The sequence below is a fragment of the Temnothorax nylanderi genome, unplaced genomic scaffold (assembly GCF_030848795.1).
Source record: "Temnothorax nylanderi isolate EJ_2023f unplaced genomic scaffold, tnyl_v1.0 TNYL_tig0061_pilon, whole genome shotgun sequence".
NCBI classification, from domain to species: Eukaryota; Metazoa; Arthropoda; class Insecta; order Hymenoptera; family Formicidae; genus Temnothorax; species Temnothorax nylanderi.
Genome location: NW_027249123.1, coordinates 308,721 through 324,004, shown reverse-complemented (window position 1 = coordinate 324,004; position 15,284 = coordinate 308,721). Strand labels below are relative to the sequence as shown.

The 15,284-nt window shown below is 35.8% G+C and overlaps 1 protein-coding gene and 1 long non-coding RNA gene across 4 annotated transcripts in view; both read left to right on the top strand.

Moving 5' to 3' along the window:
* The first annotated feature begins 309 nt into the window (after positions 1–309).
* On the top strand, positions 310–2,832 carry LOC139773389 (uncharacterized). 3 transcript variants are annotated; one of them, XR_011718337.1, is made up of 4 exons: positions 310–332; positions 1,623–1,780; positions 1,895–2,071; positions 2,690–2,832. It is a non-coding gene; the product is annotated as an uncharacterized lncRNA (long non-coding RNA). The 3 variants fall into 3 exon arrangements; XR_011718338.1 differs by lacking the exon at positions 310–332 and adding an exon at positions 1,469–1,535; XR_011718336.1 differs by lacking the exon at positions 310–332 and having other exon boundaries at positions 1,603–1,780.
* Positions 2,833–7,861: 5,029 nt separating this feature from the next.
* The window catches only part of LOC139773387 (alkaline phosphatase), a 174,055-nt gene continuing 166,632 nt past the window's right edge, over positions 7,862–15,284 (top strand). Inside the window, exon 1 of the mRNA XM_071707806.1 lies at positions 7,862–9,861. Coding sequence (XP_071563907.1) covers positions 9,774–9,861 — 88 coding nt within the window. The 5' untranslated portion in view covers positions 7,862–9,773. The remainder of the gene's footprint in view (positions 9,862–15,284) is intronic.

The window sequence follows — 15,284 nt, the reverse complement described above, 5'->3', positions numbered from 1 at the left end:
CCCCCCCACCCCCCCCCCCCGCGGATTGAAAATTACCGCGAGCTTTCATTTTTGTCTTGAATCGCTGCTTTATTTATTTCTGGCAGGAGAATCTAATTACTGAATTAATTCATCTCGCAGTAATTTATTTAGCACTAATCAATTATATACTGAGCGTTTTTAATTATTCGATTGACAGAGTAGCTTTCGGAGAAATTGAAAGTGGCTCTCGTAATTGCTTTATTGCTCCACCGCTAGATGGACGCACCAGTCGCTGATGCTGTTTGCAGATTAGCGAATTTATTTGTTTTCGCGTATTATTTCTACCGTTCTACGTTATATCATTAATTAGGGTAAGAAAGAATGCAAAACAATAAGCGTTAGGAACAGAGCGTTATGAGAGTTATGTGATTTCATAAAAAAATGTTATTGTTTTGTACGCGGTAATTGCAGTGAGAAGTAACCTAACCTGAGAGTGGCTAATTGATTGTCTATAAACAAATGAGTCAAGTTTATTTTCAACCGCTTTATTTTACGCGACTGCTCGTGTAATTTGGCAACTATAAATTTAACTCCGTCACGCTAATTACAGATATTTAATTACTGGTAATCAATATTACTCAATTAACGGAGAGGTGGATATGCTGCGAAATTTTAACGATTTAAGTATTTGCTCTTTCGGATTAACGCTGAGCCAAAAATCCTCCACCGATGACGGATCGCAAATTGCGAAGTCAGATTCGGAAACTTAGATTCGCGACGTCGCTGGTTTTATCGCGCGCTATCAGAAATTCCTACTCCAAGCCATCGGCCCGCGATCGCGAATTATATCTTTCGGAGTGGATTTCATCTGACTTTCAGATGGAATCGCGGTATTAAAAAATTCCTCGCGTGATGGGATACGATAATGGTCGCGCGTCGACCGCGATATTACACAAAATCTCTCCGTCGCGTCGCTCCTTCTCGAATTCAGAATGAAAATTCACCTCGAAAGATAGCCGGGCCGCCGCCTGATAAGGAGTCAACGGTCATCGCGATTAGCATCTCGCGAACAACTTAAGATACACTCAAGCTAGACTTCGAATAAAATTATAATTTAAAATTTGAATGTAAAATGTGAAAAATATTCGATCTAATAAATTTATGTCACTCGTGTGAAGAAGAAAGTCTCGTTTAGCCGTCAACTGTAATAGCCCGTATCAAACTACGAAGTAGGATTAAGATTAGATTGAAATTTGACCAATCAGAGCAAAATTCACTAAACTTGAGATTAGTTTTCTTTGAAAGCTTTCCAGCAAGCGACACAAGTCGACACAAGCATCGTTTTATCTTTGTTACTGATTGCCGGAAAAAAAATAGAACGATGTTTGTGTGTGTCGACTTGTGTCGCTTGCTGGAAAGCTCCCTTTATTACGATTGATTATTTCAATTCAATTTCAATCCCAATCCGTATAATAGTGTGATACGGGCTTATAATAATAGCACATGTAGATTTTGAGAATTTTCGGAAGATATTAGGTAACGCAAAGATATAGGTACAGGATATTACAGGAATGGTGTCAGTATATTAAATATATTTTTAGTACAATACTTTCTATGTATATAGAAATACAGAATATTCAAATAATATCATATGCCGTTAGGAAAATTGACTCGCGCCGTATCGCGCGGCGTCGCGCGTCGGTGTGAAGTTGCCGCCGTCATTTTCGAGCGTTTCACTTCGTAGAACGGTCATATGCCGGGTCGACTCCGACGACGAACGTCTCTTAATTCCGGCGCGGGGGTGCGACGCGTCTAATCGGTGAGTACGATCGCGATAGCATCGTTGATAGATATATAATAGTATCTAGATACATTTTTAGCACATTCTATATAGAAGTACTGAATATTCGAATTGATATTTATGTGTCGTTAGGAAAATTGACTCGTGCCAGTCCGTGCCGTATCGCGCGGCGTCGGTATGAAGTTGCCGCGGTCATTTTCGATGAGCGTTTCACGGAACGGTCATACGACGCCATGACGGGTCCACGGGTCACGGGTCGGCTCCGACGACGAAGCTCCGTTTCTTCCGGCGTCTCGACGCGTCTAATCGGTGAGTACGATCGCGAAAGCATCGCACTTGAGCGCTCGGCATTTCGGCAATCGTCAATCGTTTGAATTCGTCGTTCGCGTATCGGCGGTCCATTTATAGAACGCGAAATCCGCGAGATCCGTTCGACAGGTACGCCGCGCGAGCGGTCGGCGAGGCGACGCGATCGTACATTCGGACATCTTGCACTCCGCAGATAGCATTTTCCATTCTGACTCGCGCGCGCTTACTCCTTTGCGTCATAATATAGGACGAAGTAAAGATCGAGATAAAGGACGCGCGCGCGCGTGGGATATATAATGATCGGCCTGAAAAATACCGGGCGTAGCCCGGTTCTCGTTCTTCGGAAATCGTTCGGAAGTACCGGTTGGAGCAACAGGTATAATAATCATCGCCGCGGCGACTCGGCGAGTACGGCGCAAAGTTGGTCGCGCGACTCTCGAATCCCCTTGTCGCTCGAAGGCTCGAACGTGCTTCAATCTGCGAGAAGTCGCGGACGCGAAAAGTCTCGTAGCCGTTTCTCGCGTCAAATCCACCGTTTCTGTAATTAATTGTATTCGCGCGTCGTGTATCGAGCGCGTCGTACAAAGGGTCGTGCGTAACGAGTGTCTCATGTTTCAGCGAGTGCCGTGTGAGTGCCACCGAAAGATAGTCAAAGAGAAACGACAGAGGAGAAACGTCGCATAAATATCACGAAAGAGCAGCCACGAGGAACGCGAGAGGAGGAGGCGGCCCGGGGAGGCATCGGGCTTCAGCGGAGCGATCGTGGGGTGAGCAATTTATTATTTATTTACTGTTTCTTATGTACGAATCGTTTTTCCTCGCAACGGTCGCAATATAATGGTACACTCCGTTTTGTAACAATATATGATGTAACCCGCATATGAAACATTTGAGATTATTTTGAAACGCTCAAGATATTTAATAAAATATTAATAATATCTATCTCATTTTTATTTTAAATTTTTATTATTTTATTTAAAAAAATTTTTTTAATGATATTTATTTAGATTTTATGTGTGCGCGTATGTGCGCGTATAAAAGAGGTAGAGAATTAAAAGTCCTTATTTGCATAAAATTTTATAAAATTTGTATCTAAAAAAATTGTAGTCTTGCTTCGGAAATTATGTAATTTTTTTATTAAATAAAGTTTAAAGAACGAATAACAAATTTAATGCGCGCAATAATTATATCGTTTAAAGTATTAATTATTCCGGACATTGTTTTAATATCTGGAGTTTTAATATCTGGATATATTTATATTTTACAGATATCAACGTTGCGTACTACGGCTCTGCTATTGCGCGTTGCAGGTGAGCATTTAATTATCTTTTTATTGATTTTTTTTGTTAATCAAATTTTGCTAATCTCTGAAATAATATTACTGGTGTGCTTTAATTATCTGCGATTGTTATCGGAGATATCCTTTCTTATTTTATCTGCGATGGAACAAACGCATTAAAATATATCTATTAATTATTGTATCTCCATTTATTTTAACAATTTATAACAGTACTACGTATAAAAGTATTAGAATTTTAACATTAAACATTCGATTTTTCTTAACGTCTTTTAATTTTGTTTACAAAACGTGAAAAGAATCAAATCTTATATGTATAATTGTATATATATAAATAATTTATCTATGCCATATATAAGACTTTTTTAATTGTACAATGTTGCGGCCAATTTTATGCGTTACATCGAAATTATTTTGTGTCTTTTTCGTTTTTCTTTATTCACGTTGTGGATAGACTTAACTGTATCAACTTATTTGAGAGATATGATATCATCTCATTATTCGCGCGATCGTGTAAGTAACAGAGAAGACTTGAAATATGATACGTTAATGAGAAGATGATCTAAACCGTATGGTCTATGTAAATCTTACTACAAAGGATTTTTGAAGCACCTATATATATAGTAACGTGATGAAAATTTATAAACAGAATTTTATCTATTTTGAGCAATCAATTTTTGTTACTGTAATTTTGTTACTGTAATTAATTGTTCAAGAAAGACGAAGTTCTACATATAATCTTTTCTTTGACAGTCAAGCTTTTATCTTAAGAAACAATTAGAACAAACAAAATCATCTTGTTTAATTAATATTTTATTAATTTCGCCGGATTTTTTTGACTTTTTTTCTGGCGTCATTATCGCAGCTCGAGTGCGGTAACGATTCAACGTATGAAAAGTGAAAAAAAGAATTTATTATTTAAATACTAGAGAAATACACTGGCGTGTCTCAATTTACAATGGATATCGGATTGCAAGCGCAGCTGGCGCGTTTTATACCTTTTTCTCGCGATACTTACGCGGTAACCACATGTAACGAGCGAATTCAACGACCAGGCGAGTCGGTATGCTGGCGGCCGAGCTCTGGAATTTAAAGGTAGTCCCTCGTTTGAGCGGGGATAATTAAACGTCTATCGGAAATTCGTCGGTACGGCCAACGGTCTAACCGACGAGAGGTGATTGAACTACTCGGCTTGTTCTCTCTCCCTCTTCCTCCCTCCCTCTCTCTCTCTCTCTCTCTCTCTCTCTCTCTCTCTCTCACTCACTCTTGCTCTCTCTTTTTCTCGCTTTCTCCATCTCTCTCTTGTTCGCTATCCAGAGTCACAGGTGTCTGGAAACGGCAGCTCCATTCTATCATCGCATGGCCAAAGTACTTCCCCGAGTGTTCTGAGGCTCATCGTCGTGTACTTAATTAATCACGCGGCGTCACTGATACCCGTCGCTAAGTCCCGCCCGCGGTTTCACCGTGCTCTTTTTTAAACGCGCGAAATGCAAATCTGTTCCTGACTTGCATTTGTCATCGACGGCGCGCACTCGGCTGCGCCTTTTGATCGATTTCTTAACTTTTCCGGGCAAGGATGATGGTTTTCATAATTGAACCGCGCGTTTAACATCCATTCGTATCTCTCTCCAGCACAAGTATACATTATAAAGACCAGTGCGTGTATTGTATGTTAAATAAGTGCGTAGAGTTGATATTCAACTTTTTGAACTAATTAAAAAAAATGTATACAATATTAATTTATCTTCTAAAATGATAAAATTTGATAAAAAATTATTATTTTCGTGTTTCTGGATATTGACGCGAGAAATAACGTCTCTGAATTATATTGTTACCTTATTAACATTCAGCTTATCGAAACTAAAAATTATTCTGTAATTGTAGACGATAATGAAACAAACATATTAGATTTTTCTTGACGATTCTGTATTAGAATTCCTAAGTGCTAATTTCGCCAAGAACATCTAAATCGTAAAGTATACTTTATCCATATAAGATTGAATAATTTATTGTCGTATAATTGCATTAATATTTCCGGTGGATCATTTATTTCTAGGCATCGAGCTAGGCATTCACATAATCAGAATTTCTCTATGTCGATAAGGTTGAATAGTGGCGAATAATCGATAGGGAAAAATCGTGACAGCCCAGACTTACTATCATAAAAGATAGTATAAGTGCCTTTTAATCTTTCGAAGAATCTAAGACCAGCGGCCAAAGAAATAAAAATTTGCAAAAAGTTCTATATGTCACCTTTAGTGCTAGTAAGCAACGTACGCAAGTAAAGGATGCGCTTTCTTCTTCAGATTTTCTTTATTCGTATACCGAGAATATGCCGAATGTCGCGAATTTTTTCTTCCAGGTACAAATTCCCTGAATTTTAGACGTTAATAATTCTGGCTTTCGATAACAATTCGGGTTCTTTTGTTTTTAAGATAAAAATACGGAATAAATGAAATTAAAGTTCAATTGGAATTAAACTTCAATTAATGGCATTCAGTTCAAGCGCGTGACATAATTATTTGTGAGAGATCATTACGTTTTATGAAAATTTTTTGTTATATTGCAGTAGCCAGACAATAATTTCATATAGTCTTGGATTTAAAATTGTTTCTACGCAGTAAAGAATAAGATTCACTGCACTAAAAATGTTTATTGTTAAAAAATAACATTATATACATTTATAATTCTGTTTTATTTAGTACGTTCTTACTATAATTAAAATGCAATCGTTATGATCCCGCGCGACTAATCAAGGATTATCATAGTAATCCCTGAAATTGTAATTGTAATAATTAAATAAAAAAGTCACGTTACAAAAATTGCAAACTTTATGACATATGCCATAGCGCGAATAAAGAATTTGATTGCGAAAGAAAGCTTTTCTTATGTAAAGAAAATTTCATAATCGAGTCATTCATTTATAACTGAAATGAAAATAAAATATTGTGCAGTTTTATTTATAACATAATTATTACAATTATTCAATTAAATTGACATAGCTATTGTGAAATTTTCATTGACTTTTGCGTGCTCTTTCCAATATCACTACGATGGATGGGAGGTTCACTTTGGAGCTTTTCCAATTTCTTCGAAAAACAATTTCCAAAGTTGCTATCTTGGAATGCTTGATGGATATATGGAATGTCCTAGGCGCTATCATTATCCGCAATAAATACTAGAGATCAAATTAAGAAAAATAACATTTCTCTTAACATCTGATCAGTAATTATAAAATTACGAGTGATTGAGATCTATAAAAGTTTTATTAAATAATGTTTTTAAGAAACATACATGAAATAATTTATTTATTGGTAAATGGATTTTAATAGATTCTTTATGTGTACTTTAACTGTAACTTATTGCTAAAGATTATTGTTATTTATCGTTGAAATTAATTGAAAGTACATAAGTGTACACAAGTGTACATATTTATGTGAAGAAATATTGTGCTCAATCTAGTTTTTGCACACATTTTGAATTTAGAAATATAAAATAAAATGGAAAAAACAAACATTTCTCTAATATTTATACGGCTTAAAAAAAACGTTGTCATTCGTATACATACGTATGTAGGTGACAAAATACATATTGGGAGAGCAAAATTTACTACAAGAAAAAAAAATAAAAATCGATAACTTTTACAAATAGTTCTACATTTATCAGAGAATTAGTGACCGAATAAAGGGGATCCGATATGATGTATTAAAGATAAAATTATCATGAATAAACACGAGATGAATGAGTGGGATGACTGACAGTGATATAGTGACAGAGAAATTATGTGAACATAATCTCACAATTTTTCATTATAGTAGACAAGTAAAAAAATTGGTATCATATATCAAGAGTATATATAGTCTCTTGATATATTATATCAATATATAAATAAGGAATAATTTACTAATTAACAATTTATTTTAAGATTTTTCTGTATCTAGATTAAAAATGGGTATATTATTCTTAATTCTTACATCTCCTTCTTCCTAAAAAATTTGAAGTCACATAATACGACTACATATTATTAATATATAGAGTGGCAAGGAAATCGTAGTACAACTGCTGAAAAGATAGATTGTATCATAATAGAAAATAAAAGTAGGTATTGACAAAGTATTGTCGCATTGGCAAGAACCGAAGTAATCTCGCTATAAATCATCGATTATAAACCACTTTTCCCTCTTTCGTTAATATACATCCTCTCTTCATTGTTCGTCTGATATAGGAAAAGAGATTGTAAGGTTTCATTTACACAGTACTCTCGTCTACGCCGGGCGCGTGTAGAATTAAATGTCGTGCCTTTATTTATCGGGGCGGGATACCTAGATTGGGTGAATTTCGCACTGTGCGACGGTGGTTGCGCCCAGGTCGCTGTGGCGTTTAGCAGCGCGGATGCGATCATTCGGGCTGGCACGGCTGGCGTCGTCGCAGCTCGGCCGGCGCACCGAAAGCGAGAGAGAACGGCGGGTCCGATGATACGCTCGCGCCACTGCGCCCGCGTCCGCCCGTACGCGCGCCAGTATCCCTGTCGGTCCCGTGTCACGCCAAGCTCACTTCACCCTCACACCGTTCCTCGTAGTAATCGTACCGTGCGCGGACCGAGGATCTACGTGTGACAGTCGATCAACGACAGGCAGAATTTTCGTGGCGGTGACGGGTGTTATCGCGGTGAAAAACCGACGGATGACTGGTGATCCTCCCGGATGAACGGTGTGATCGCGTGATCGAAGTAGATAACAACGAGCTCTTGAGTGATCGAACTTTGGTATCAGCGACGACAAACAATACACGTTCGGTGGACCTTGCTTGAAAATTGTTGGGGATTGAAGGGATCGAAGGATTTGCTGGAATTCGAAAAATGTGAACGATCAAAGAGAGGAGTGAATGGAGAATGTAAAGAAGAGCACTCTTTGTGCTCCGCCTTGAAACTGATTAATCGAGCTCGGAATAGAAGAGGAAAGGGTGACAAAGTTTTCGCGATATCCTTCGATGAGTTAATGACGAGTTATGGGGCACGCGAGTTTGTCGGGGAACCGTGATTATCGCGATTGCTTGTGTTCCGACACGTCTGTAAATACTCACGTTCATCAGGTACAGGTGAAGAAGTGGCGGCTTTGAAGTTTTCGAACCGTAGTACTCCGTCTACGGATAACGAATTTTCGGTAAACGGTTGCTCTCTTCTCGCTTTGAGAGAAAGCTCTGATTATACGGAGGGCAAAGTCGGTGATTTATAGTGAAAAAGAAAAACTGCGACAGACTCTTCGAAGATGCGAGAAAAACGAAAACTTAGACGTGCGCCCGCGTAGTCGTGTAACTATATATCGAACTTAAGGCACGTTAATCGACTTGAACTTTATTGACAGGTATCAATTTAGTTTCCTCGTCAGTGACATGCGTAAAGAGATATGGAGCTTTATTTACTTCTAACAGCTATTTTCTATAAAAAGCAAAGAACTTTTATAATTAGAGGCTAAATTACACTGGCAGTTTTATCTATAACTTCGGATCACTGATTCTTACTGTTTCCTTCTACATTATATTTCTACTTATAATACGTACAGAGAAAGAAAAAGGATTCAGTCAGTTGAATATTTATACGTTATGCATAGTGCAACGAGGGACAACCAAAAGTCTTCATTTTTAAGAACTTAAATCGATGAGACAAACATGCGTTACTGATGAACGATTTTGAAAAACCTGCAGCATCGCGACGTATATTTGACGCCTGGATAATTGCACGTCGGATCGATCTCTCGTTGGATCTCGCAGTCGATGGGACTCGGCCGACGAGCGAGCGTGAAAAAACGGTTAGCGGATCGTCCGTTCGCATCGTGTTCGGCCACCATGCCGAACGGTGCACTCCTACAACGAGGGTTACTCGCGGTTGCGAGCTGCCGCGAATCGGGTCGCCGAGAGTTCCCGCCACGCGAGACAAATCGCGTCGACGCGCCAGAAGCGTCCGCTTCCTTGACGCTCTACCCTTTATTCGATGCGCGCCGCTTGCTGTATCCTAGGTAGACGACGCTGAGCGCGCATTTTTGTCGATCCTATCACGCGATCGAACGCGCCGGACACGTTACAGATAAGTACGGGATACGAAAACGGATGGTGAGACATAGAAGACGATGGATGGCGAGTTCCGCGAAGAAATCCGAGAAGAGTGACGGGATGCAGGGATAAGAGAGGCGCGCATTCGCGCACGGTGAAATACTGGACGCACTTGAAGAGGGTAATACAGTGAGATAAGGGTACTCTGATCTCTCGTTAGTGCGTCGCCGAGTTACTCGAGCCGGTAATTTTCACGGTGAATCCCGGCTTGTGTATAGCAAAGAACTGTGTAGAGGGGCATGAGGAAGAAGCGTACGGCGGATAGCACGTAGCGACTGGCCCCTTCTCGTTTCGGAGATGCGGCGCTATCCATTGCATATCAACGTCGCCCTCACCATCGTGCTGTTGGCGATTTGTGCAACCGTTGTGCGGGCCGGCAAGCGAGGTAATGGTTATCGAATATGTCCCCCTATTTCGTAAGGTCTACCGTGTCCTCGCGATTGGGACAGTAACATCATAAAAGCATTAAAAAGTCCCTAGTGTACGTAAACGCGAAATGAGAAAAATGAGAGAAGCACGCGAAAGAAGAAGAGTGATTGTGCAACCTCTCTTTCTACAGAAAGCATTGGTACTTTTCGTTTATTTGCATTATTTTGGAAAACGTAATTTAGCGATTATAAGAACAATTTTATTTATTTTTATTTTAATTCTTCGATAAATTTTGAAAGTTAGACAATAAACCTACACGTTTTGCATAATTCTGTGATCCATATATTATTACAAATATTTAATTATATTCTCCCGTTACAATGCTTTTATCAAAATATTGGGTTAAAAAAATGGGACATAAAAGTTTTACAAAATAAATATTATTTTGAATCAAACTACATGCTTCTAAATAAAAATCGTACGGTCGATCAGAAAGATTTTCGATCTAAAATAGGATTTTAAATAAATCTTTAAATGTGAACTGTATCTGTCCAAATGTGTCATACCTCGTGAATCTCATTATTATTATTTCAAAAGAATAGTAGCTTTGTATGGAATATCGATCAGGAAAACAATTTCGCCGGTGGAAGGTATCTTATGGCCAGAAAACGGCTTTTCATGGTCTGCAGGTGAATATAGTTCCGCGATTCTTGGCAGGCACAATGGACGCGCGTATTGTATCGTCGATTCGTTATCCTTACATTTCCGATTGAGATGGTTTTCGGTATGCTTGCCAGAGCAGAATTTTTCCCCTGCTGCGGCATCGCCTCCGTAACGACACAGTTTGCCTGAAGCAGAGAATAGCTAAACTGCCACAAATACCGTATTTTGTGAGCTATACTATTCTGATCTATTAACTCGATCTAGATATTTTTAACCACGCAAGGCGGAATAATTCGAGTAAAAAAAGATAAAGACGAGTGATATATTACAATTCTTTCTAGAATACGAACTCAATAAAACATTACATTTACAGTAATATATTATATGATATACAAAAACCTTCATAAGAAAAAATTCTTCTGATTACGTCACTCTAATATTTTTATACGCAGAATAATGAAAAGAACCGATTTACGCTAAAAAATGTATATGATTCTATGTATTTGAAAAATGCAGTTGCATCTTGCAAGTGCATCGGTGTATAAAAAAAATATAATTATAGAATAATAGATCACATTAAATAGTGAAAGATTTTTTGTACCATTTTTTTTTATTTTGACTTAAAAAGAAGCTATAACCCAACTTAGTTACTAGAATCATCCTGTATATTAACTAATATACAATACGTTATAATGGCTAATCTTGATCGGACATTGCTGCTCTTAGACAAATGTGATGATATATTTCTCTTTAAGAAAATGTAACTTACAAAAACGACTATCCAGATGATATATCAAATTGTTAATTGTAATAATTTTAATAAAACTTGCACAATCAGAAATACCGTACGGTTAGATACATTTTAATATCACTGCAAAACTAAATAGCGTAAATGACATAAATATTTAAAATTATATCATTGTTGAAATTACTCTCGAAATTACTCTTGTTTTAGAATATCCCTATTTGATATTAGCATAATAATATGTCATATATTTGCATTAATTTATAATAATTAGCTTTTCAAATTACTGTATTAAAGAAATAGTTATTTATAACTATATAATTTGTAATTATATACATGAACGAACTAATTATTATTTATTTTATTCTCAGAAAGATTTACATTATATTAATATTACTAGAATAATAATAAATATACTCGCTGATATGATTAATTAAGATTTAAATAAGCTTTAAATATTTTAACTTTAATTAATTATTTTAAATAGCGATCTTTCCGGATTTAATAATTGAAAATACTAATTACAAAAATATAATCAATAAAACAGGATTTATTTGTTTTGCAAGAAATAGATTTTGCTGTGTATATAGCTAATTAAAATTAAAACGTAAGGATTTAATCAATATTTAGATTTATGTATGGATAAAATGTTGTTTAATATGTATGCTACTGCCATATAGTTTGAGAAGCAGCTTATAAGAATATTCTTTATTTTCAATATCAAATGCTGTTTCGCTCGCTCGCAGTGATAACGTCCCACTGGGCTTGCAGAACTCTCTGTCAATTAATTGTTCTAACTGCAGGTTTAATGAACGTCACTTTGTCATCCCCATATCCTAAACCATGTTCAGACGATCTAGTTTAGTTTAGCGTATAATTTATGCATTCTGCACTACATAATGCGCGTTTGCAACTTGATCAAGCTTACCCGCTGTTGCCGTTTAATAGTATGTCTAAAGTATGCATAGTGTGTTGCTTAATATGCTTTAACCGAACAATTTCCCCGTTGTGTTGATTATTTTCATAAATATAAACTATCGACAGTGCGCGAAAGTTTAATGTAATTCGATATCTACTTTACAGCTATGTTTTTATCAATCTGATATAATTTTTGTTACGACAAGCACTAGAATTCGCTGTGCGAAATGGAAAAAGTTTGCCAGATTAGAATTAGGCGAAAAGTTTGCTTGTTTGTTGGACAGAATTGTTCGTGAGCATAAAGTGAAACGTGAGTGTAGGTTACTAATAGCAAAACGTTAAAAATTTTTCGGACGTTTATTCTACACATATGTATGTAGGTATTGTACATGGAGAAGCCTCATACAGAAAGATATTTAGACTTTGTAAATATCCTTAAGTCCAGCAGCTTGTGCGACGCGGTGTACAAGTTTGATATCTAATAACAGTTTTCTTCGGAGACTCTCGAGTTCTTAGTAGAGTCAAAAGTTTTCACGTATCGGGGATACTTAATAAGTTGGACGATAATGCCCAAGTAATCCGATTTGCAATTTAATATGCGGCCAAAATATAGCCGCAATGTGCCGATAGATCGGAAACTTGTTTGTAAAATATCAAGTAAAAAATTTTAAAATAATTTTTACGGCAGTCGGTGGAATTTTAATTAATAATTTCGTTATAAATCAAGTTTACCCAATAAAATAATTTATTGGGTAAACTTGATTAATATATATTGGTTATTGAATTGTAATTAGATGTAAAATAAAATTAACAGAATATATGTATGCAAATCAGATCAAATTTAGGAGATTATATTATTTAATTGTTTTTAATGTTAAAACATTAATAATTAATTTACAAATAACATAAGATGTTTTATATTTAATTGTTTAACTCTTCTTTATTATATGATAAAACAGAACATATTATTAATTTGGTAATTTTTTTATTATATATTATTTTATTTTATATTTAAATATATTATCTCTTTCTCTTCCTCTCTGTTTCTGTCTCTGTCTCTCTTTCAGCTAAAATTTCCGGAATATGTTTCTCTCGTGTATAGTCATAGAATATCATTGAATGTCTATATCGAGTTGCTTATTCCACAGCAATGGCTGGTATAGATAGTCATAGTCCTATTTCAGTTGACAATACATAAGATTAGAACCAAAGTTTATAGTAAAAGCGTTTATTGGACTCGATAGTGAACGATTTAGATCAACGCCACGCTAACGTGCGAACAATGCATTGTCTGAACAGAATGTATTGTGTGGGCTTCTATTTCTCCATTCAAAGCCGCGGTGAATAAAAGCAAACATTTCCATTTAGACTAAGTGCTATGACAAACATTTACCACACAATAGTTAACTGCGAAAAAAACAGTATGTGACATTTTATACTGTATACTGTATAGTTATAACATACACATTATACAAATATTAGAAACATTGATCGGCTTCTAAAAATCATAAGAAATAATAGAATAACATTTTTATGGATTTAAATTTAGAGGCAAAACTTTTTATATAAAATATATAAAAATTTCAATTAACATTTATAATAAGAAACTTTTGAAATATATTATAATTTAACGTTATAAAAACTCGTATTTAAAAATAATGCATATTATTTTTGGTTCCATTTTTTTGTGCAATACAAAAATTGCTACAAAACTAGAGATATATTTTAAATAAAAGTTAAAAGTTTAAAATTTATATTTATATTCTCTTTTAATCTTATTGTAGTATTTGAATACTACGTAAATAATTAGCATGTATTATCAAATAAAATAGATATGTTACTGAAAGGAATAATAACGTTTCTATAACAATTATATAATATTTGTTTTTAAATTATTATAATTATCGATCGCTATAACATTCGCGCCAAAACGGGTAGATATGTCATCGTACCATAAGTATATATCGCGTTAATTTATTAATAAATAAAATATAATTAAGTTTTCAGAAATAACACAGAATTTCATACGATATACATTCAGGCGACTCTTTATCTCTCATACAGAGCACATATATGCATGTGTTACGCAGTGAGCTAATTTAGTTACTTTTTATTACGAGTAACACATACAAGAGGGTTCGTTAAATAACGCTCTTTATTAAAACGACGCTACACGAACGTGTTGCGTTTCCAAGATTTCAAGAGCGAATTACGCTGACATCTGTATCGTGGATATTTGAAGTACCTATTAATATATGGATTCTGTAAATATCGATTAGCTTTTCTAAAACGATCTTGCAATATCACACATTGAGTTTATAATATTACAAATTTTGATGTTTGATTGTACTATACTACGGCTTCTTGAATTTTAAAGTTTAAAGCATTGAGCTTTAAATTAGTAAAAATCTAGTTTAGTTACTTATTTACATTTCTTTGTTTAATTCACTTTTAATTATAAATATTTTAAATATTTTAAATAAAGCTCTGATTGAAGTGTTTCGTCGTCAAAGAGCAATAGCAATTTTTTTCATCAGTCGATGGTATTTCCTGAAAGGGCACTCGGTGAATTCCAGATATACTGTATTTAAAAAACGAGACTGTTATATGTTAATGGACGTCTACACAAAACAAGAATATAAGCATTAATATAAGCACTAGCACTATTTTCTTATTAAATTAAAGTCTTGCATTTTTCGCGAATAATCCAGCTATTTTACGTTCTCTACGTTAACAGCGTTCATAAGTCTTCATTATACATAATATATTTCTTCTCCCGCTGATATCGCCAAAGCCCTTTACGTGTTTTTGACCATTTGATCATGCCGGTATGCGCACTGTCGAGATTGCATTTACAATCTACGCATCTACAGCTGCATAACGATAACATTTGTAATTGGAGCGAATCGCGGCAGTTGGCGAATACAATTGCGCGGTATCCTAAATGTAAAATGTTGCGCGACGTCGACTGCAGGGCGCGCATACAATTTGTGCGTTAGTTACACGCGCACGTTGCGCGAATACACCAAGTTGCAAAGTCTCCTTATAGCAATCCGCAACATTATTATGTGAACGTGCGAGAGTACAGCCAATTCTCGTATGATATCGTGATC